The sequence below is a fragment of the Sardina pilchardus genome, chromosome 14, assembly GCF_963854185.1.
Source record: "Sardina pilchardus chromosome 14, fSarPil1.1, whole genome shotgun sequence".
NCBI classification, from domain to species: domain Eukaryota; kingdom Metazoa; phylum Chordata; class Actinopteri; order Clupeiformes; family Clupeidae; genus Sardina; species Sardina pilchardus.
The window spans coordinates 26,362,281-26,385,890 of record NC_085007.1 but is presented as its reverse complement, the minus strand read 5'-3'; the positions used below and the strand labels follow the sequence as shown (position 1 = coordinate 26,385,890).

The following is a 23,610-nucleotide window of genomic DNA, read 5'->3' as shown; positions in this document are numbered from 1 at the left end:
TGACGTTGCAGCCTGAGCGCTACGTAAACGTATTTGATTGAATACATTAGCAGATTCCCTTCTGCTAACCCGACTGAAAGTGAGAGTCACCACGATTTTTCCCCCCATCTTTCTTTTCTTTTCTTTTACTCATGCAGCTTTGTCCCCATCAATCCCAGTTCAATGCAGTTTGACTTTACACCTCCCACTCGAGCTTTCCGGACTTCATACTAGGAAGGTCGCCACTCATGTCAAACTGAAATCCTGAGTCGTCTTTAGGCCATCTGACTCCAGTGGGCCATTTGCTCTTCAACCGGCAACAGGACGAGGCGCCGGACATCCCGGTGGAGTGCTGTGCTTGAGTCCTCTCCTTTGCCTCATCAAGGCAGGGTCTCTGTCTCTCCTCCCACTTTGGTCTCCTTACGGCTTGATTTGGTCCAAGGAACCTTTTTGCCCGGCTGAGTGGTCTCCTCCTTGCCAGGGGATTTGTGGTCTGAGGCCAAATCTGCTCTTGAAGGAGGCTCTGCCCAAGCCGCATCTTTCGTTTCCCTTTAGGAAAATGAACTGACGTGGTGACGCGCAGCTTGTTATCTCCAACAATGTAGCCAAGGCCTTGATTTGGGAGGACCATAGCTCCAACTCTGGCTTTCGGCTTTCCATCTGGAACTTCACAGGACTCCTGCCTCCCACTTTGCGGCTCCGCGTACTTTACTGCAGCTGTTCTCATAGACCTAGCAAAATGGGTTTTGGATGTGTGGGCGGATACGGCAATGCTCTCAAAAAGGTCTGGATGCGTGCCTCCGACGGTCTTCCCCAACGGTCCGTCCCACAGCACAAGATCTCCGATTGCTCTGATGCGCTGAGGTGCCAGCTTACCCTCACGGTGGCTTATCAGTAGGCTGATTTCTTTGGGCCGTTCAAGCTCATCAGCTGGGACGTCTGGGAAGAACCTTTGCAGTTGCCTTGCTGTCACACTTTTGTGGACATCTGCAATGTGATCCATTCCGTAACAGAGGAGCTGGTGAGACTGAAGGGTGCCTTTGGGGGTTTTCACTCTGATTTTTAAGAGGTACCTCTTCGTCTCTACACGGACCTTCATCCCTCCAACACCATGGACGATGAGGGTGATTTCTTCACTCTTCAGGTTCAGCCTGCTTGCAGCCCTATGTGTAATATAATTTGTGTCAGATGCCAGGTCGATCAAAGTCCCAATTTTCTGCCCCGCATTTGCGGTCACGTCAAGAAGCATCATGATGACCGGTGACTCTTGTATCCCATTTCCCCTGAGGAGGCTTGATTGCTCCGTTGATGTGCTAAAGGTCTTTGATGCAGTGTTTGAAAAGACATCTCTGCACTGATTTGCAAGTTCGGGGGAGAGTTTGCTTAAGAAGTCCTCCTGGCTAGCAGTGTACTCTTCCTTTCCTTCCCTAGGATCACGTCCACTCCTTTTTTGGCCTGTACCTCTCGTTGTGTAAGTGTTGGGGCACAGGTAATAATGGTGTTCTAAGCCATGTCCATCCTGGCAGTCTGGATGTTTGCAGAGGAAGGTGGACTTGCACAATGCCAGGTCGTCATGGATGTCGAGGCACCGCTCACATGCTCCTAGCTTCTTTACTGCAGCTTCTTTTTCCACTGGTTTCAATGTCCGAAACTGCCTGCAGAAATACAGCTTGGTCCCATGTCTCCAATCGCCACACACTACACATCCTGAATGGAAACCTTCCAACTCGGTGGCCCTTGTATTGGCATATTTAGGCTCAGATCTGGCCTCACTCCTTGGCTCATCCATCAGTTGCTCCAGCTGCTCATAGATCCTTTCTTGCTGCTTCAGGAATGCCAACAGAGTGTCAAATCGGTTGTTATGGGTCACAGCATTCCGACTATCTGCCACATACATGAGCCACTCCTTCTTCAGGGAGTCCGGAAGCTTGCTTTCAATGGACTTTATGACCAGCGGATTTTTTATTGCTCCTGTGTCTCCTAGATCGCTCAAGTCTTGCAGAGCCTTCTCTACCGCTTGGATCAACTCCACAATCTTTCTTGGCTGATGACTCCTTGCAGCTGGCATCCTCTGTAGCTCCTCCACAATTTCGATAGCAATGGCGGTCTGGTTACCATAGCGGTTCTCAAGGACACGGAAAACATCTTCTGCCGTGTTGTAGGCGGTGAGTCGAAGGTCTCTGGTGATCTTTTCTTCCAGGCTGTCCAACAACTGGAATTTTTTCACCTCCTTAGACCCAGTCGGCTCACCTTGCCTCTGCAGTGCTTCCCAATCCTTCCTCCATCTATGGAAATCACGCCTGTTTCCGGAGAACTTAGGTAGGGCTGTCGGCTTTAACTTGATAGTTGCTACAGGGAGATTTGGGGGGGCTACTGGCGCTGGTCTTCTCTTCTCCTCATCCTTCAGCCTCTCCTGAATGAAATCAGCCTTCCTAAGAATGAGCTTGGGAACCGTTAGTTCAAGTTCCTGGAGACGGTCTTGGAGGTCTTTCTTTTGGCCACTGGGGATCCATTTCTTCCAGCGGTTGTGGGCTTCCTTTGCTGACCTTGCAAGCGTTTGTAGGTGGGTAAGCATGAACTCATACGCCTCTTGCTTGTTACTAAGGTCAACTGCGGTGGTGTTCCTGCAGGCTGATTCTGCCACTTGCAGCGCAGTCAACACTTCAAGGGCTCCATGACTGGACCACAATGTGTCTTGGACAAGGTTTTTGATTGTTTTCAATTTCGTCTCACAGTCACTTGAGGTTTTCGTTAGGTCAGCTTTTTGCTGTTCCGACAGCATGGCCTCCTCTCCAGCTTCCAGTCCAGCCTCAATGTCTGCGAGGAGTTTGGCTTCCAAATCTTCGTTTACACCCAGGACCTTTTCTGCAGCCATCGTGAGTTTACTAAGGGCCTCCTTGAGGTCTTCCTCAGCCATGTCTTCATGATTCCTCACTAAGCTGTTTGCAAGTCGAGAGAAGGCTCTTTTTGTTGTGGTTCTCTCCATCCTAAGGTGTTCAATGGTCTTCAAGGCAGGATCAGACATGTTTTTTCTGTTTCTGACCGGCGGTTTTTTACTGTCAAGTTGTGCCTAGTGTTCCGTGCAAACTTCCTCAACTTGAAAATGGAAAGACATCTATGGAGATTCTTAGTGCTGGATTCCACTCAATGACTCCACAATACAACGGTGCTTTGGTTTCCTCCTTATTATTTTTCTCTTTATTTCCTTTCAATTCAGAGGCAGACATATGTAGTAGTCACTTTAGCAGCCATTCAATTGTTTTAGTCATTTCATCAGGTAAAAAACCTTTAAAAAGACAAACAAAAATAGAGACAAAAAAAACACATAAGATAAGAATACACATCCAACAATAGATATTTAAATAGCCAAGCCAGTTCTAAAGTGCAAATAACTCTCCAATAGAAAAATCACAATAGATAAAATGTAACTATAAATAGCTCATTAACGACATAGAAACTCAATACACAACATCACCGTCAATATAAAAAAGATTAGCAGCAATACACAAGCCCACCACCATTAGACTTCCAGATTTAAACTAACGAAGTGCAAACCGTAGGTTAAATTCCACAGGCCCATTTGCACCTAGTTACACAAACAACTACGCAACTTGTCAAACATCATTGAAATCGCTAAGCATAGAATCAGAATCCTTAATTAACTTAAAGCATGGGCAACAGATGAGACCACGGACGCCAGTATCACAATAGCTAAAGGAATGCGTTTGGTACAAACATATCTTCCTGAAGGTGGTATAAATGTCTTACCGGCCGTCTCTCCAAAGCTTAGATATCCTCAATTGCACAGAACTTCTTGTATGCAGGTTGTTATCCAGCATTCGTTTCAGCGTTTCTTCCAGCGTTTGCTTCAGTGTTTGCAATAGCGTGCTGTTGTTCCCCTACTCACTCCCGGTTAGTGCTTAATTAGCCACCTGCGTACCGGACACGTCGCTCTCGTGACGTTGCAGCCTGAGCGCTACGTAAACGTATTTGATTGAATACATTAGCAGATTCCCTTCTGCTAACCCGACTGAAAGTGAGAGTCACCACGATTTTTCCCCCCATCTTTCTTTTCTTTTCTTTTACTCATGCAGCTTTGTCCCCATCAATCCCAGTTCAATGCAGTTTGACTTTACAGACATCATGAGTGGATAAACACCAGCCTTAATGACATTTTAGTTCACACACAGAACACAGGCACAGCTTCAAATCCACCTCTTACTACGCCTATGTGGTACACAGCTGCTGCTAGCTCCCTGTGTGCTGCAGGACTAGGGCTACCGCAGCTTTAAAACATTACCCTATTTGGCCCAAAGGCCTTTCAGACAGGTAGCGGTACACTGGGACTGTTCAGGAGTAAAAGGGAGCGGTATTGGACTGTCAGGAGTCCCCCCAATGGTAATGGCTTCCATCTGGATAGGCCCATCCTCCTGGCCGTCTCGCGCATTAAGTGGAAGTGTTCATTTCTTTGGAGATTCCAGCTCAATTAGTCCGTGTTTCAGGGCGTCCAGGGGGGTTGAGGGCATCAGCGGACTACTTCTCCTTCAGTTTGTGTGGGAAGCTCGGCGGAAAGAGAGATATTGATTGCGATGATTTCCCAAGACACCGATGGAAAGGGAGTCAGAGGGAGGGAGGCAGGGAGATCGAGAGAGCGAGAAAGAGAGAGAGAGAGAGAGACAGAGAGAGAGAAAACTCATTCCACAGAGACTCTGGTGTTGAGACATTGGCTTAAATTACTCCATGTCCTATGCCACAGGTGGCCTGTTTGCTATTCATTGTGGTCATACTATTGTTTTAACAATATACAGTATGTGTGCTCTCCACTCTATTAGCATTCACTCTCTTGCCCTCTTAACTGTGAAATTGTATTTCTGTCCCTAGTATAAAAATCCTGGTTGCAGTTGACCACGATCGTTTTTTTTTTTTCTTTTTGCTCTCACTCACTATCAAGGAAGTAGACCACCACCATCACCCACCCTTCCCTGACACTCCATCAACATTTTACACTTTTCAAGAGAGAGGGAAAGCAATTTCAAGGCTTCAGACGGAGTTGGGAGCTTTTTCGGCTTTCATCCCATATTGTCCGTGGTGATTTTTTTTTGGGGGGGGGGATGGGGGGATTCTCAGCTCTTAAGAGTGCCAGGCTCTGGTTCAGCATGTCGGATCAAAGCGGCGAGCTCGGTTGGAGACGGAGCGTGCACCAACCCACCTTGGCAGTGGTGGTTTTCCTGGCAGACGCTGAAAGGGCCGCTTTGTTCTCCTCAAAGGGGATGAAAGAACTTCACCTTGACAGGTACCATACCGCTGATACAATAATCTCAGTGTGCCCCCCGAGCCTGGAGTTGAGTTTCATCGGCGGCGAGATGGGGAGAAGGTATCAGTGTTTCGCTCTGTGGCGTTCGCCCGCTCGCTCGCTCGCTAGCTCACACTGAGAGTTGTGTTAACATCTGTGTTTAATGGAGATGAGGGGGTCAGCCCGAAACCAGACACTCGGCCAGGGTCAGCATGACCTCAACCGTCGTGAGATGAAACTGAAAAGGTCAACCATGAGGGTCATTTCCAAACCAACGTGATAAAAGCGTGTGGGTGCCCAGTTCAAGCCATCACTTTGCTACTGCATTTAGAGTAGTTACCTGTCTCTGCATAGGCACTCAGTAGTCCAATCTTGCCATTGTAAGACCGCATACCTGGTGATTTTTTACCAAGACAGTTGTGTTAGAGTGCAACCTAGTCGAGTACAAAGACGTCTGCTCAGAACAAAAGCGTCTCTGTGAATACACTGCACCTTTCTCTCTCTCTCCCTCTCTTTCTCACACGCCTGTCAAGCTAAGAGCTTCAGCATGAACTCCCAGAGAGCCATAAATCCTACAGCTTATCCATCACTCAGCAAGAAATCCCACTGCTACACCCCACCCTCACCCCCCAAAAAAGGGGAAGTGACCTAATTTATTATTACTATTTTTGATTTACAGCGCCTACTCATGGGGTCAAGTGTGCACAGTTGGCAATTAGACGTGTCGAGCCGATTGAGCCGCAATGGGTGCTCGAAAACAAACAGACGCACATCGGGGAGATTTAGGGCCACTCCAGCCTATCCAAATCAAAGCTGTCCAACCCCCAGCACTGCGCCTTGGTTATCAATCACGCCAGTGGCTTCTACATGACCCCGGTAACGATCCTAATAAATTCCCATGAACGTGACAATGCCCGGGGCTTTAAATCACGCAAGTCTGTCAGGCTGAATGACGCCTAATTTTGCATGTCACTGTGTATATTCTCTGCATGTGTGAGAGAGCGCATGTGATGTGTGGTCTCTGCAAGAAAATGTCCCTACTCCTGACTCCTGATATCGTATACAATTCACAACGTTCTGATGTGATTTATGGAAAATGTTATGGAAATGTGATAAACAGCTTTCATCTGCTCTCGTCTGAGTGATTCCATCAGGAGATTAATTTCAATCCTCACAGACAGGACAAATCATTAATGAATGAGCTCCAAAGTCTCTAAAAGCTAAGCAAAAAAGTTGAGTGATTTAGTTAGGCCTACTACTGTACATAGTTCCATAAACTATCTGCATCTGCCTTCCACTGGCTTATGCACTCACAAATCATAATGGTGTTTGTGTTAGAACTACAAGACTACCTTAGGTGATTTTACCCTTGTATTAATTGACCTAGGCCTACACATGCATGTCAATTTCTCAATACAGGCCACATAGACAATGATATAAAACGGCTCAACTGCCAACATCGAAACTATTGACATCTACCACAAACTGTCATTGAAAAAAAAAAAAAAAAAAAAGTGACATGACCATTCCAAATAGCCAAACCCAGCTGGGCAGTCCACCACTGAGCGCAAGCTATGCTATCGCTAACTGTTACCACATACAACAGTTAGCACATGACAGTTTGCGATGTAGCATGGCGCTGTCACCACGAGACATTTCACCGAGGGGGTTTCTCTGTCTCCCTGTCAGGGAGAGCCACCCTGGCTGTCCACTCCAGCTACTGTCTGGTCACTCCACGCTGTCGGGGCTGATTTATGATCAGCTAGCTGTTCAATTTCACATTTTGTCCTCGTCATATCCTTGCCCGGTGATCACGCTGCACTGACCCTTGTAGGGCAGGCATGGGGGATATTGATAAAACAATTATCTGCTCGCCGCTCATTTGATTTTCCATTTCAATTACCCGGCGCGGACGGGAGAGAAGAAGATTGCGCTATCGATTTTTTTTCTCTCCGCTTTTGGCCCTCTACCTTGTGACAGTAGGCTACAGGACTGGACTTGTCCACAGCCTGCTTTGTCGACAGGGGAGCGTTAGAGACAGAGCTGCCCGCCTGTACTCCTCCATCTAAGTCCCTTCCATTCTATTTGCCAAAAAATATTTGCCAAAAGAGACAATCTATTATTATTATTGTTCTATTTTAAAATTGCCATTAGCAACAGATAGGAAACATTCATATGAGAAAATTAGTGAATGTGTGTGTGTGTGTGTGTGTGTGTGTGTGTGTGTGTGTGTGTGTGTGTGTGTGTGTGTGTGTGTGTGTGTGTGTGTGTATGTGTGTACTCGTGCTGCGTTAAGGGTTAAGAACTACAAAAATGAAAAGAATCCATGTGACACTCCTGCAGCCTAAATTTTCTTCCACTCTAATTTTCTTTACAGCAGTGAGGCCTCAATAAGGTCTTAGCCTTGACTACAGGTTCTCCCTGCCCGCACAAACTTGCTGTTAATAGTGAGACATCACTGGGATACAAGCCAATGACAGTCAGTGAAAGGCAGCAAACTAAATCTGTTTTTAGGCTGAGAAGAGATGGACATCATGATTATGTCAGTTGATTCTGTAATGTATATCATGCCTTAATACTCTGCATATCAATTTATCATTCAATTTGCCTAGCTTGTAGGCTTACAAGCTAGAATAACTCATTACAATTCTATATATGCTATCTTAGATTTTACATATATGACAATCACCAAGCACTCAAATGTAAACTAGGACACAAAAGTAGACTGATTGCTGCATTTAATCCAATTTCTTCTATGGAGCTAATGATGATGTAGACTGTGTCAGTTTCTACAACTAGTCAGCCACAGCAAAATGACCAATGACTGGAAAAAGATAAAAAGCACAAGTTCCAAAACAGTCTAACTTTTAATTAACTCCCAATTAAAGGTCTAACACCATAGTTTCACTAAATCCTCATTAGCACTTTCCAATTCAATTTTGTTAATTTGTTAATTGAACACATTTTGTTCACCTCTAAAATGTAACAGTCTGTATTTCACACACGAGGTGCAATGTTCAAACTAAAACACAACATTAAAACATTTAGACCTCGCACTTTGAAAACACATTGAAGGAAGTGAAAGAAAATGTTATGGTGAGTAAAGAAATAGCAAGGGATTCAAGCGCTTCACATGCTGGTAAATGGATCCACTCTTTTTTTAAAAAGAGTTGGAAATTGCGGGCCCACTAGCCGACTGATTAAAGTCAGACGACCATCGCTGCAGCGTGGCAGCAGCACACAGCCATGTCTGGAGGGAGAGGGCCTCGAATGTGAGCCAAAGACGTGGGAATATCAGATTTCACGCGTCTGTCAATTAAAGCCAGACAGGATGCTCGACAGATCTGATAAGGCTGCCCTGTTTTGTGAGAGCTGTTCTCGGAGGAAACGCAAATGGCAGACTTTACAAAGTGGAGTGACTTCATCTCCTCAGTGAAGCAGGCTTTCTGCCCTAAAAGTCTCGCTTTCATCTGGTGTGAGACAGATACGGGTACACCTCTTTGTTGTCAAAGGCTACAGAGAAGCAAAAGTTGAAAAAGAGAAGTGGTGTGTGTGAACTGTGCAGGTAGACAGTGGTAAAATCACATAATCAGACTTTATATTGTAGTTTTATTGCTGTTTGAGCACCTCACCTGTCAGTGTGCTATTTGTTTAGGATGCGTTATGTTTAAGCAAGTCTACCTCCCGATAAAGGTAACCACTAGAGAGCTGCTGTTCAATGTGGTGTTCACTCCAGAGCAATTGTTAACTTATGTCATAAATGACAGACATTGTTTACCATTTCTGTAAATGTCCAGGTTACACCAAAAAAGTTCACATGGATAAAAAGGTATAAGGAACATTTTGAATATACAAATATATATCAATACCAAAAAGTGAGACCCTATTTCTGGTTTACTCTTAAATCCAGTCTTATCTTTTGGTAGACACAGATAAAAAAAAGAAAAAAAAAAAGATAAATCCTTGGTAATCCCTTTAGAAACAGAAATACATAGTTTGCCTTTCCAATGTTGCAGTTATTTTCAAAGAATAATATGCTGATGATTACTTTCAAATACCAAGACACTTTATAAGCACTACAATTGCTTGGCCAATATTGTTCTCTTGATATCACTTCTATCAAACCAGTCAAAAGATGAATGCTTTTATGAGGTCCAGCATAAAAAAAAAAACCATAACACTTTTTATACCAAGGGAGAAGGTTCAGCGAGATCTCACAATGGATTTCACACATGTATCACATTGTGAAGATTAATGCAGTGCAACACCGATAGGATTCTCACTTTAGCAAAGTCTTTTTTACCAGAAAAGTAAACTGCAATGTGAAAAAAGATCCTCCGCAGAGCAGAAGTTGGCATTGCTCCACTTTTCTTCTGTTCTCAGAGGGGTAAAAATGAACTCTCCGAAAAAGAGAAAGAAGCAATGAAGGAATATATGATGTGATTTTTACTTAGGAGAAAATAAATTGGCTACAAAGGATGGATTGTTCACCATCAAGGCAACTTTAACATTTCACCCTTTTTTCCACACTATCCCTTTTATAAATTGTATAGCTCAATTTTACGTTTTTAAGTTAAGAGGTTTTCATCTAAAGGCCAGAACTTTCCACACATTACCGTGAACATTAAAACTCCAGTGCTTTATACAGAGCTGTTGCCTGTTCAACTTGGAGACGGATCAACCAGTTTAAAAGTCACTCGCCCCTTTTCTTCTCAGTCTTTTAAGATCCCCACAATTGTCTCTCCCAGCAAAGTAAAGCATTTTGGCACTTGCCGTTAGAACTGGTGCAGAGCCTGGCTATGAATTAAATATTAGGGAACGCTCCTCAGCACCCAATGAGAATTATTTGCCTTATTAAAGCGGCAGGAAATGCTGATTAAATTTTCATTGCATCACAGTCTTTATTCCCTCCTGGTCCCCTGGCCAATTCATCATGGAAATGCACGAGGGACATGTCCGGGCCTTCTTTGGGATGTGGTTCCTGGAATGTGTGCCTAGAAAATGGCCGTTTTAAAAGGGATTGTGGGAATACCTTTGTGACTTGGGATTCAGGACCCGTGTGTATTGAGGAAAGCTCTGATGGTATCTTTAGAAATTTAACCAAACGTATGTCCTCACTGTGAGGCGGGGGAAATGAGATTACCAATAATGGCATTATTCAAAATTAAAATGACACCCGCAAAAGCGATGGTTGTTCAAAATACACATTAACTTTGACTTATCTGCAACTCTGATTAAGGCTATACACAAATTGTAATAACTGTGGCACTCTTGCCTCTAAAATAGCACACATGCAAAAAGACAGATGAGACCACGAACAGAGAACTGGAATGGGTGCTGTTTCCATACCAATTCATTCCCACCACAGATAGAAAACCGCTCATTTTCTTCTTCACCTTTTTCATCACTGTGGCACTTTATTTATTGCGATTTAGATTTGTTGACACTGACAAATGCAAGCAAAGGCAATCCCGGGCCAAGAAAAAAAAAAAAAAACCTCTAAAAGTATTTGCGCGGGGGGGGGGGGGGGGGAAAGAACACGAAAGCATTGCAGCGCCTAAATCAAAATGACAACGATGCGAGGAAGAGTCAGTGCAATAAGCAGGGCTCTGCTTCCGCAGTAGATTAGAGCCTGTCCACATCCACACATTAAATATGGAGGGGAGGGGGGGGGGCTCCAAGTGTCTACTTTAAACACAGATTAGATTTAAGGAAAAAAGAAAAGAAAATGAAAAGAAAAAGAGCAAGAATATACTCATAAATAAACATAGGATAATTACAGCAAAAATATGTTAATGCTAATGTTGTCCCATTTAAAACCAATGCTACTGAACTATTAGAGCTATGAGCAGATAGCAAAGAAACAGGCAAAGAAACCTCACCATGAACCCTGTACCTGTAATGCATACATCACCAATTTCTTTGGGAGTGATTGAGCTGTTTCTCTCTCAAGTAGTTTTCCATTAAACTCAATAAAACCTACACTTTAGAAAAGACGAAACATAGCCTAAAATTCATATCAAGGGTAGACATTACTCAATAAAATATATAGAGGAAAATTATTCCTGTCCCATCCTTGGAAACAATAAAAAAGGATTTGGCTGGTGCGCAAGGCCTGTCGGATATGTCAACGTAAAATTGATAAAACAATTCCTTGATTCGTCGTAAAAGTAACTAATGGCCGTCTATGCACGGCCGAGATGAGAGGAAAGTTCAACAACCTTCCTAATGTCATATTTTCCTCCATAAAACATGCACGGCAAGCTCCCGAGCTTTTATCCCCTGTGACAAAATTATGGATGACAACGCATCACAAACGGCACTTACAGCACATGCACATGTCACAGGAGAGATGTAAAATATTAAAATAGGCGAAGGCGGGGTGGAACGTTTACTTTCGGGAAATGAAAATTTAATGCCGCGATACTTTAGCGCAATTTGGTTAACCTGCGGAGAGAGGGAGGTTGTGCTGACAGATCAGAGGCAATGTCGAATTTGTCAGCGGGCCCTCAGAGGCCCCAGCAAAGCCTTATGGGATAGCATCGTCGGGCCGCTCTGGTAATAGAGGACACGTCTCTCCTAGGGAGGCATTTCACATGCGTGCATACACACACACACACACACACACACACACACACACCTTAAAAAAACATCCTCTGTTTCCTCACATGGGAGAAAAAAAAATACACATATACACAAACAGACCATGTTATTGCTATTGCTAAACACTGCAAGGTCACCGAGAGACATTTGAAGGCTTTGATACTGAGGGAACACTACCAAGGTGAAGGTGAAAATCTGTGTGATTTTTTTCATTGATGTGAGGACACCGATTTTACATATCAGGTCAAGTGTGTGCGTGTGTGTATGTCCTTGCTGGTTGTTGTGAATACACGTTTGTGTTTATTTGTGTGTGTGTGTGTGTGTGTGGAAGGGGGGGGGGTGCTTGGTGTGTGTGTGTGTGTGTGTGTGTGTGTGTGTGTTTGCATATGTGTGAGTGTGTGTGCATGCATGCATATTTGTCTTTCTGTCTTGTCTTAGAGATAAAGAGACAGAAAGAGGAAGCTATCACAAATATGCGCAATATGTCCAATTCAATGTCTAATTTCAAACGCTAATCCTTACCCTCCGCTAAACGCACCATCAAACAATCACACAACACCACTCTGTCCGAAGGCTAGCATACTCCGTTAGCAGCAACAGTGACATGGACACAGAATCAGCAGCGGGGCTTCATACGCACAACCACAGAGCCCTCATATCTAATCAATCCTGGCACTTCTACTTGACAGCCATTTGCTTCTGGCAGCCACTGCCCCTGGATTGCAATTCTGCCACCTCTGTCAAGCCTAATTAATAAGTGGGAGGTGCGGCATGTAAAAATTTCTCAATTAACCTGCTAAAATACAGTCGGAGGACGCTAATTGCTAAGCTGGCCACCACAATGCCTCATTAGCATAGCCTGAGTGTGAAAAACAATTATGGTGGGTGTTTGTAACATTGCCCATGAAATAGCCCGCCAGACCCAGACGGGGTGACAGGGAGACAAAGGGAGTGTGCCGAAGAGGCCTGTAGAGATGCCTCCTTTGTCTTCCAACACACACACACACACACACACACACACACACACACACACACATACACACACAAACCCCCCCCCACACACACACACACACACATACACCCTACACACACACACACACACACAGGAAACCCAAATGCAGTATTTTTAGGTATTCATGGCAAATACACACACACACACACACACTCTATAAACTCAAGACCCGGAGGAATACACATCACCCGATAATTATCAATGCCACATCTCGGGTCTCGGCAGAGCGGCGTCGAGAAGCAATAGATGGAGGATTAAAGCTCAGGAGTTCATCAGCTGAGCGACTTGTCAGGATTTTAAATCAATTATGTTTGCCGCTCGTGTCCATTTTCCGAGCCAGTGGGCCATGCTGCCCATCTCCTGACAACCTTCCACGGCCCGTCGCAGTAAGCAGGGTGGGATGAGGCGCGGAGGATGGAGGGCTCGGGGTGGGGGTGGGGGTTGGGACAGGAGCGATGAGGCACACAGACGTAACTCTACTCTGGCGCGTCTCGGCCGCAGAGCTATAGAGAGGGGTGGGCAGTGTGTGCATGTGTGTGTGTGTGTGTGTGTGTGTGTGTGTGTGTAGGGGGGGGAGGGGGCGGGGGGGATCCTGTGACTGTGACAACCTGCTGCTGGCTCGTCAGGGCCGAGGTGTGGGCCAATGAAACAGTCTCGTCACGCTACTGGCGCTCCTATCAACTGCAAACCCAATTTGGACAGGACGCATCTCAGCTCACGTCAGAGCGCATCTACACAGCGGACTTGAGAATGTCTAGTTGACTTATTACATTTGTAGAGAGTGGAGAATTTACGTTTTTCACAAATAATAGTTCACCTTGTGAGTGTGAAACTGATGTGTGGAAGTGTGGCTAACTTATTTCACTTGAATGTAGGTAAGCAGGCGAATGTAATATTACAAATAATCCTATTATAACTATCTATTATTATTATTATTATTATTATTATTATTATTATTATTATTGCCTGCCTCTTGCATCATGGCCTTACAGATAGATTTATTGATCTCATTAGTCCCTCTCTCTCTGATTGCTTTGAAACAAAATGTCCCCCAAAGGCCTCAGAACTGCTTACCTCCTCAATCTCCTCAATCCAATCCCGCCAGTAAATCAAGCTAATGATTTAAACTGGCCTCACTCTGCTTTATTACGGCCTTTGCTTCTGCATTGATTCAGCTGAGTGAGAACTGCTCGAGATGTATGCTGTTTATTTATGAATATGCTGGCCATGCAGATTTCAAGATATGCTTTCCCTTCCACCACCACCACCACCACCACCACTGTTCCCCACTCCATCACCGCCCGCTTCCCCACTAGAGAGTGGAGATCTGTGGTGAGGTGCATGTGGGTTTTACTGCAGTAACTCTGAGGTGGTTTGGGATGCCAGGTTTGGTTCTTCCTGCGGCTGTGGGCTACTAGGGGTCCTTCTGTACTTATGGGCCGTGAGAGGCCTCAAGAGGCAAGAGGCTCAGGCTAAGCCTGAGGCACACCACATTTACCAACCAGAGCTTCCAAATCTCTCCAGAGGCTTTTTGCATAGCGAAGATCATTCGGGAAGAGTAGGGAACGCACTCCGAATGACGATTCCGTGCTGCTGCTTTGAGCTTGGGTGAAGTAGGGCTCGTGGTTTCAGAGGAAGAGCCGTTGCAGAACGTGCCTGAGTCAGCTATCATTTGAGAAACGTTGACACGAGACCTTTGATTGAAGAGAACGTGATTAATGCTGAGCCAGAGCCCAGCAGACTCTGACGGCAGCAGTCTATAGAGTCCGTCTGACTGACAGCATCATTTGAGAGAGACAATTTGTCAACAGCGATGACAAATGGATGATTGTTATCAATGACATCAACAGCTATACACTGTTGCATAACGAGCCCTTTCGTGCAATTTACGAGGTTGTGTGCAAACGATTATCACACAAGTGTTACCTCCAACAGTGCACTAGCAACATGATATTTCATCATGAGAACCTTGATATTTTACTTGACTTCATATTATGGGCCTACCTGAAAAGAGCGTTTATGTTGGGCATTTGAGTTCAATCAAACAATACACATCTAAAGCTCAGTGCCAAAGCCAATGGCAATGTCTTTCTGGTTCCTACATTTTCTATGTAAGACATCTATCTGACATATTTTAATCTTATGGGACACCATCCACAACCACTCATATAAATTGCAGTACCGGTAATAACACACCAGAAAACAGACTTCTACATTGCTGTGAGTATTTGCTTCAAGTAAAAGGCTTATACATCAAACAATCTACAACTAGGGGAAACCTGACCAGAGTACAATTGCACATATCTAATAACTTTTGTTTTTAAAATCCAGTTGGGTTCATGTAAAGCTCTAGTCTGCAATACTTCTTGTATCCTCTATACCCAAGCTATGATGTAGCCTAAAATATCTCTTATATTTTCACACTGTAATATTTTAAGAGGTTTCTAGGCAAGGATCCACACCATTGCCATTTCTGACTATTTTTCATTGTTTGTTAAGTGTAGCCAGTGTTAGTGAAATATGAAATTCCAATTGCTTTTCTGACAGGATGCCCATCTTGTGCAGAATCTGCTTATATTAAACTACACTGTGAAGACAGACCTTATAAAGACTTTGGACCCATGTATTTACAGGCTTTCATACAAGACCTTGAGGTTATACTTACTTTTAAACATAGCAAATACCCTTTCATTAAAAACCCTTCTTACCCTGCTTTCTACACTCAAATAATGAAAATGCTGGAAACGGTTATTTATTTATGACTGAACAAATATGTTGGTTACTAGCACAAACAGATTCGGGGGGAATCTAAAAATGTCTCTGCAGTTTATGAAATACGCATGCTCAGAGTTTAGTACAAAACCAAATGATTGCAACTCAGTAAAGAAATGTAATGTGACATGACTAACATAATATTACCAGATCAAATATGGCTTCACTCAACAGGACACTGACTGCATCATTACTTTGGATCTACAGCAATCTCAATGACAATTTCACCACCATAAGCAAATGTGACTGGTTCTCTGGCTAGAATCTGCTGTTACATTAACTGCACCTCCTCCTTCATAAATACCATGATTAATAAAAAAAATATATAGGCCTACTAATAATGACACAAATTAGTTTTCAGCATAACAAAATAAGTAATGTATTGCCATATACGGGATCAATCAGTGCTACAATGTTCTACCTTGAGAGGATAATGTTTATGCCTAATACCTTAACATGGAGAGCTGATCCAGAGTGGATAATTTCAAATAAAAAAATATGTATAATTGAAAGCTGTATCAGCAGATATTAAAGAGTCCACTTATGACACATTCTTCTTTATATCTTACTTCTGAGAACACATCATTTAATAACTTGGAGGTACACACACAAACAAATCTTCACAATGTTGCACACAAAGACAGGATCTTGGCTCAGCACAGGAATGACAAATTGCAATTGATCAACATTTACGCAATCTCTGTGCAACTCAAGCTGTCATATTTCCTCTCTTCCAATGTTGGAAGGTTGGACTACAGAGCGGCATCTCCCAGTGAGTACTCTCGCTCGTCTCGTTGTTCGTATCTGATAACCTATGCAACAGTAATAAGCCTCTTGCTGATGTGCACCCACATGAAGAAGGCGTAACCCTGCGAATGATAAACCGTTGCGCTCTCCAAAGGATCTGTTGTTGGTGATTTAACGTGCAACGCATTTATTATGGACTGTAATGTTTGGGATCCATAATAAGGGAACCTGACAGAAAATGTCACTATAATAGCAAAGATGGCGGTGAACACGCGCTCGTGTTTTGCTGTGCGACCCCTCTGTACGGGAGCTCCCTACCCGTCTCCACGCTACCTACAACACAGAAAACCCAGCAGAAATAGCACTGCAACTTACCTGTTTTCTCTTTGATCTCACAGAGAACACTGAAGAGGGCTGGTTTCATTCGGTGACAGTTGAGGGAATGTTTCCTTTAAGCAACAAAAGAGACAATAAAGAAAATATTAAAAAGAGAGTTACTAACACAGAGTTGGGAAGGGTTCAATTTAACACAGATTATATCCCAGTCTTGCCCCAACTGTCATATCACTAGACAGATGCCCATTGCACATCCATACAATAGAAACTACAGTATAATGTGTGTAAATAATTAAGATTACTAATCGTCGTTCACGTCATTATCACCAATGTTAATATCATCATCAAAATTATCACCATTTCTCCATCGTTTGACTAAGCTTACAGCGTGCAACATAACAGGCTGTAACAAAACTTTGAGGAGTCTGGATATTTTTTATGCCACTGGTATGATGATACAGGTGCATACTTGAATAAAACATCAATAATTCATGACAGAATTGTTCTAAAGCTATGCAGAATCCATCTCAAGTTAATTTCACTCGGGTTCATTAGGCTAATTAAACAGATGATCCTTTATTTCAAAGACACTGGCAAGATGTAGCCTTTAGCCAAATAAATTATATTTAACTAATGAAACTAACTTTGCTTGTGCTTCATCCAAGCTTTGGTCAGTAATGGTCATGATTTGCTGCAGAATATCCCCGATGTCTTGTTTTCTTCCATCTCCGTCCGCCCCCTCGAGTCCATGCGAAGGCGGCAAACCCATACCCCCTTGCACCGAAAGACCACCAAGAGCGACACCGCCGAGCGCCTGCATGATTCGGGCTGGATCCTCCATAGTTTGGTGCAAAATAATGAAAACGCTTCTTTACAGTAACGCGAGTCTTACTGTTGTCTTCAGTCACACAAACAAAAATGTGTGCAGACGTCGAATGAATGAGAGTATAGCCGGAGAGTAGCCTATTCGCAAAGAAAATCCCGTTTCAGATGAAAATTCATCCAACAAATGCAATTCTGTTTCGGAAGTTCATTCGCATTCCACTAAATTCCAATATTTGCCAGACTGAAAATGGCCAGCAGTTTCGTGGAACCACTTGGAGCGGTACTTGACCACTGATGCGTTCTAACTTCAGAGTGGTATTCCTCTAGTTTTGGTTTGGTCTTGCCTTGGATGTTGCCAGTTGATGCCCTGTTCGTTCCAGCCTGCTGAAAAATTCTTCAGCAGTCGCAGTCCAACAATTCCGTGGCAGTCTTGTTACAAACTTGTCCTCATTGCCACAGCCTTGAGAAAGTCGTCGTCAAGACTTTAATGTCTGTCAAGGAAATCAGCAAATAAATCAAACTATAGTATCTCAACCTCAGTAACAATTCAGTTGATAAAGTTGTGGTACTTATTTCTGAGGTTTCAAACAGTACGCGCGCGTTTGCACACGAGCGTGGGTCTACTACAGTAGATTATGAATGACGGACTGAAAATGCATGAAAGCAATGAATGAAAGCTTACAAAGATTAATGACAACAGGGCTCAAAAACTCAACATGACAGTGTCTGAAATTGTGCGGTTGCAGCCTATGCTATGCGGTTACCGTAGTTGCGCCATTCGCGTGGCACAGCCGAGTCCGACTGAGCGCAGAAAAGGCATGGAATAGAAAATCGGTATCCAACAGAGGCTCCGCCCCAACGAGGGGTGTGTCCTTGTTGCTACCTCTCACGTAACCCATTGCGAAGAGGGGAAGATAAAAAAAAAGCCGTCTGGTGAATGCAATGATGATCATAACCATTATGGTTGGGGTGATGATGATGAGGGTGCATGGTGATGATGATGGCGTCAGGCACGATCTCGGTTTTAACATGAGCTCTCCATATATCTTTCTCTCCATATGCCCATGCTTTCCAGGAATAAACTTTCTGATCATTTTCATGAAAACATCAGTAGTCTGTCTCACCAATTGTTGAACAGTGAATATTCAAAGGAATTGAATTATTGTTTTGTTTCGATTCTGCTTTATCTCCAGTGATCTTTTGCGGCTCTATAAACATGTTCTTCCACATACTGTAGCCTATCTGAGATAAAATGCACCTTTAACAAGTATTATCTTGTAAACATTTTGTAAAGTGTGTTTTCTAAATAAAATATCCATATCTTAACCATATCTTTGTTCAAGGTGATTTTTTTAGTGAAGCATGTCACTCAATGACAGCATATATCACACATAAACAGGGAATGAAAAAATAAGAATATCCTTTTGAGGTTGTTAAAAGAAAAACATGGAACATTTACCCAAAATAGAACATTAATCCAACATGGTACATTTACCCAAAATACAGCATTTACCCATAGAACTGATCACCTTCATAGTTTATGATTGCAGTTATAGATTGTCAAACGTTCTAAAGCTAAAGACAAGTCATCAATTTTGGCAAAGGCCAAGCATTTTGAAATTCCTACTCCTTCATTTTCCCTTCAGTGTATTCTGCAGCCTTCCCAATCACATTTGGTTAGCCTTGAAAACAATTGACAGACTTGCATTGTCTGACAGACCCAAGCACACATTCCTAAATTTGATTAAAGCAGCTTTATCAAACCATTTAGAATATGCATCTTAGAGACCTATATTCATTCATAATGTTTCTTCCCTTCCACATAGGGCCTATGATTATGTCTATGGCTACTCTAAAGTAATATGTCTAAGTAAAGTAAGTAATAAGTAAAGTCTGTTTTCTCTTTATCATCTGAGTAAATGGCTTGTTTGTGTTTCATTTTCTATATAGCCACCAAACTGTTTTTAGTTTTTTAACTGATAGACAATTAAATATCAGTGTTTAGATTGTTTAAAAGCATACATTGTAAAAATACAATTACAAGTAAACTTGTAAAATCCTCTTTAGCAGCAAAGGATTCAAGAATGAGAGCCTAATAAAAAATAGCTGACTGGTTTAATCCCACTGATATTTTTTGCAACATCATACAACCATAACTCTGCAGGGCCATGCAGGTGATAAGCTATTAAAGAAAAGTGTTTTGCAGTGTTTGAACTCATTTTCTAATATTTGGAAAGTTGTTGAATTCTAGGAAAAAAACCTATTTGGTGGATCTGTTAAGAATTGATAAGACATCTGAAATGGGAAATTGACAGCAAGACATAAAAGCCCCAAATCTGGAATCTAGATTAATAGTGTTGTGGTTTTTAAAAGCCTGTTGTCCATTGTGTAAAATCATCATCTCAAATCTAACTGTCTGATGAATATGAAGTAGGCTAGCCTATAGGCTATTTCCCTCTAGAATATAGGTATTGACAGTAATTATATCAGTAGCCTACTGTATATTTGAAAATAATTGTTACTTTCCACCACTGCTTTGTGGTCATAAAATTACGAGGCTGCCAACGTGCTTATTCCTACCCCGAGCATGTCTTCTCTGTGTATATACTGTATTCATTATTCCCCCATTTGTTGAAACTTTCTGTTTTCTTAAACAAGATCTTTGCATATTTTAGTTCTTTTGGCAGGATACAGTAAAACTATATGCTGACAAAATGGCTCCGGTTTCAATAGGTTTCCTTCCTTTCTGTTTCATTGGATTATTGAATTGAGACTGCAGGGGCCTGATCTGATATTGGCTATAGTGGCAGTGGAATTGATTTGGGAAACTCTGACATAAAATAATTTCATTAACCAGATAATTAAAAATATATGAACAGTGAGCCTATAATATTAGCATAAAGACTTAATTTGTATGATGATCTTGGGCATGGGGACATAGAAATCTGGTTGAGTGGTTCTTCAATTCATCCTTGATTGAAAGCTTTCTAATTCTGATTAACTGATTACATGCTAAACGCTGACTTGGGGTCAGTTTTCCATCAAAACATAAGCTAAGATAATTTTAAAGATGCTGACTATAGCCTACAAAAAGTTTTCTGAATAGCTTGCTCCAGCTCCCTTTTAGGCTAAGGTGAGAACTTAGGCTAATGCTTTATTCATATGTCTGGGAGAGGATACATAACATGATCCATATTGATGATTTAATAAAAAGCATATGACTAGACTAGATGCGTGCATGTTAATTAATAGGCGATATTCCTAGGTAAGAGTTCACGGAGATCACAGATCAGAGGATGCCACACCCACTGTTAACATCATAATAGCATATTGTTTGCAATAGAAAAGGACGTTGCATTGCAGACATAACAGAAACACTAGGCGGTATAGTTTCGTTGAACTCCACCAGCTCCAATGGATGCTTAAAAAAGAGAGAAATGAACTCAATAACCCCATTTTTAAGGAAAAAAAGAGTGAATTGTGACCATTGGTTTTCCAAAATGTCTATTCCAGAGAAACGATTGCCCATTGGCTTATATGCTTGTCTATCATATTCACCTGCGTTGTTTTCATGGTCCGCCTCTTTTGTGGTCTGTGTACTTCCTGTATGAGGGTAAGCAGACGGAAATAGCATAGTCGACTACATATGGAAACAACAGAGGAAATACATGAGTCTATTATTATTTTCTGAATGCGGAGCAGTTATACTACCCTTGGTGAAATGAGACCATGTACTTGGACATATACACAGATGATTCTGCGTATTCTCAACCCTTCCCTTCCGTGGATTAGTCATGAATAAAGGTATGTAAACTGCTTTAGCTAGCTAGCTAACTAAATACAATACTCCTAGCCACTCAATTGTGGTAAGGCCTAACATTAGTCTAGCCGCTAAATTTAATACCAACTATCGAGAAGTAACAACGCTAGTAACTTACACCGTATTCGTCTTATTTATTCAACTAGTTAATTGATTACTGGTCAGTGTGCTTCGGAATTTACGAGTACTCTGGTCATGCAAAACCCCAAGTCTGCTAACGTTTGATGACAAATTAATTGACTGTCAGTGCGACATAACCTGACTGAAGTGCTAATAGGTCCATTTTGACAGTCACCGGCTCTATTTTGGCTCTAGATTGCATAGAGCATACAGGATTTCAAAAAATGATTACAATTCTGTCGGGATGAAACGAGAGTCTTTGCCGAGAAGCTGTGATGCAAAAGGCCAGCTCGAATGCTGAGTACCCACCCAAACTAGCTGGTAGGCTAGCTGGCGAGTTAGCTTGTACAACAGCCTGCAATTTTTTTGGGAAACTATCAAAGTATATGGCTGTAAGTCCAGAAATGTTCTGTCGGTAGCCTACTGCCAGGTACGCCACATTTCATTCGTCCCATATGCCTTTCCTCGGGGTGTTGAACTTGTCAACAATGTGAAACCCTCACCAATAACCAGCAGGAGAACTGGTTCAGCGCAGGCTAGGCCTATGCGTGTCCATCAACAGTGGTGTTATGTGTTCTGTGTATTTACGGGTTATAGTTGGTTAAGCATGGCACAAACAGAACAAAGGTCAGATCCTGCCGCTAACTTAGTATCCTATGTGTCTGGATAGTCGCATGTGGGTGTTAACACTGTAGCACGCCGCGAGTTGGCTATTGCTGTTGTTACTATGATAAACAGTGACACTCAAACATGGCTTGTGGATATTCAATTGTACTCGCTTTGTGTTGGATTCCCGCTGTTCTCTTTGGATTTATTATTTTAACTAACAGCTATTAGTCAGTGAATTATTTGTATGTAATTTGTTTTGGCACTACTTCACTAGTGTGAAACTACTTGGGAGGGTCTGAATGGTAAAACATATCTGCTCCCTAATAGTGCTCTGTTAGACAATATTGATTGGAGCTTTTTCCAAATGCAGAACATGGTTATCAGTTGATTTAGGATCAGTCAACAAGGCAACACTTCTGTAATTCAGTAGAAGATGTGTAGTGTATGTTAAGAGTATATAGAAACAGAATGTCTGACAGAATGTCTTTTTACAAATCTGTAGAAGATTGCCTGAGCGACTGGCATGTGTTGACGTCCTTTTTTGAAAGCTGACCAGGGATGCTGAATTTTTCTCTTATTGAATTTCCCATTACTGATCCTCATTGAAAACACACTAATAATCGTGAACTGTGTGTTGGAAGTTATTTGCGAACTCTGCTTTGGATTACAAGACCATTTTGAGAAATAAGAATTCAGGTTTTGTTTGTCCCTGATGCTAGTTTATGCTTTACGGCCGAGTTGTGTTCAATCTGCCTATCATACCCCTGCTATCAGTAGTTGCCCTGTGAGGATCAATGACAATGTACCTGTGCATGTTAATGTTAATTTGCTGCATGCAATCTTGAATGGAGGATGAAGAGGCCTTGAGTTAGAGGTTGGGATGTAAAATGATTTGGGATGCTGACCAAGTGAAACGCTTGCTCTGTCTAATGTCTCTACAGGCCAGCCTGGGTGGTCCACCATGGAGAGGAGAAAATAACACGTACATCGGGTGGAAAGAGGAGACGAGAACCTTCCAGGCTCCTACAAGCGGACATAGTCCTCAGTGTACTTACAGAGGGAGGACGTAGACAGTGAGTGCTAGAGATAGTAAGAGCGTGAGCGAGAGAGGAGGAGGAGGAGGAGGGGAGAGTGAGAGAAGGGCGGTGGGGAGAAAGTGAGTGGAGGGATAGAAAGAGGAAGCGAGAGTGTGACGACGATGGCGTTCCTGGATAACCCCACCATCATCCTGGCCCACATTCGTCAGTCCCACGTGACCAGCGATGACACGGGCATGTGCGAAATGGTGCTCATAGACCACGACGTGGACCTGGAGAGGTGCCAGTCCACCGGCCTGTCCGGGGGCGGAGGGTCGGCCTTCGGCTCCGGCCAGTTAGGGGACAGCGGGAGCGAGGGCCAGGCCTGCGATCTCTCCCAGTCCGTGGACATCACCTCCAGCTGGGACTTTGGAATCCGCCGGCGCTCCAACACAGGTAAGAGAGCCCAGAAGGGTGT

The 23,610-nt window shown here is 43.0% G+C and overlaps 2 protein-coding genes and 1 long non-coding RNA gene across 4 annotated transcripts in view; 1 reads left to right on the top strand and 2 right to left on the bottom strand.

Moving 5' to 3' along the window:
* pbx3a (pre-B-cell leukemia homeobox 3a) overlaps window positions 1-17,989 on the bottom strand; it is a 52,635-nt gene extending 34,646 nt beyond the window's left edge. Inside the window, exons 1-2 of the mRNA XM_062555087.1 lie at window positions 17,387-17,989; window positions 16,782-16,855 (exon numbers count right to left, since the gene is read on the bottom strand). Coding sequence (XP_062411071.1) covers window positions 16,782-16,855; window positions 17,387-17,583 — 271 coding nt within the window. The 5' untranslated portion in view covers window positions 17,584-17,989. The remainder of the gene's footprint in view (window positions 1-16,781; window positions 16,856-17,386) is intronic.
* Window positions 3,150-3,875, bottom strand: LOC134101468 (uncharacterized). Its single transcript, XR_009941379.1, has 2 exons — window positions 3,748-3,875; window positions 3,150-3,265 (listed from the first exon to the last, which is right to left on the bottom strand). It is a non-coding gene; the product is annotated as an uncharacterized LOC134101468 (long non-coding RNA).
* Window positions 17,990-21,186: 3,197 nt separating the features above from the next.
* Window positions 21,187-23,610, top strand: part of mapkap1 (MAPK associated protein 1) — a 41,806-nt gene continuing 39,382 nt past the window's right edge. For both annotated transcript variants that reach the window (XM_062554268.1, XM_062554267.1), the window contains exons 1-2: window positions 21,187-21,371; window positions 23,058-23,588. In XM_062554268.1, the coding sequence (XP_062410252.1) occupies window positions 23,315-23,588 (274 nt within the window). In that variant the 5' untranslated portion in view covers window positions 21,187-21,371; window positions 23,058-23,314. The remainder of the gene's footprint in view (window positions 21,372-23,057; window positions 23,589-23,610) is intronic.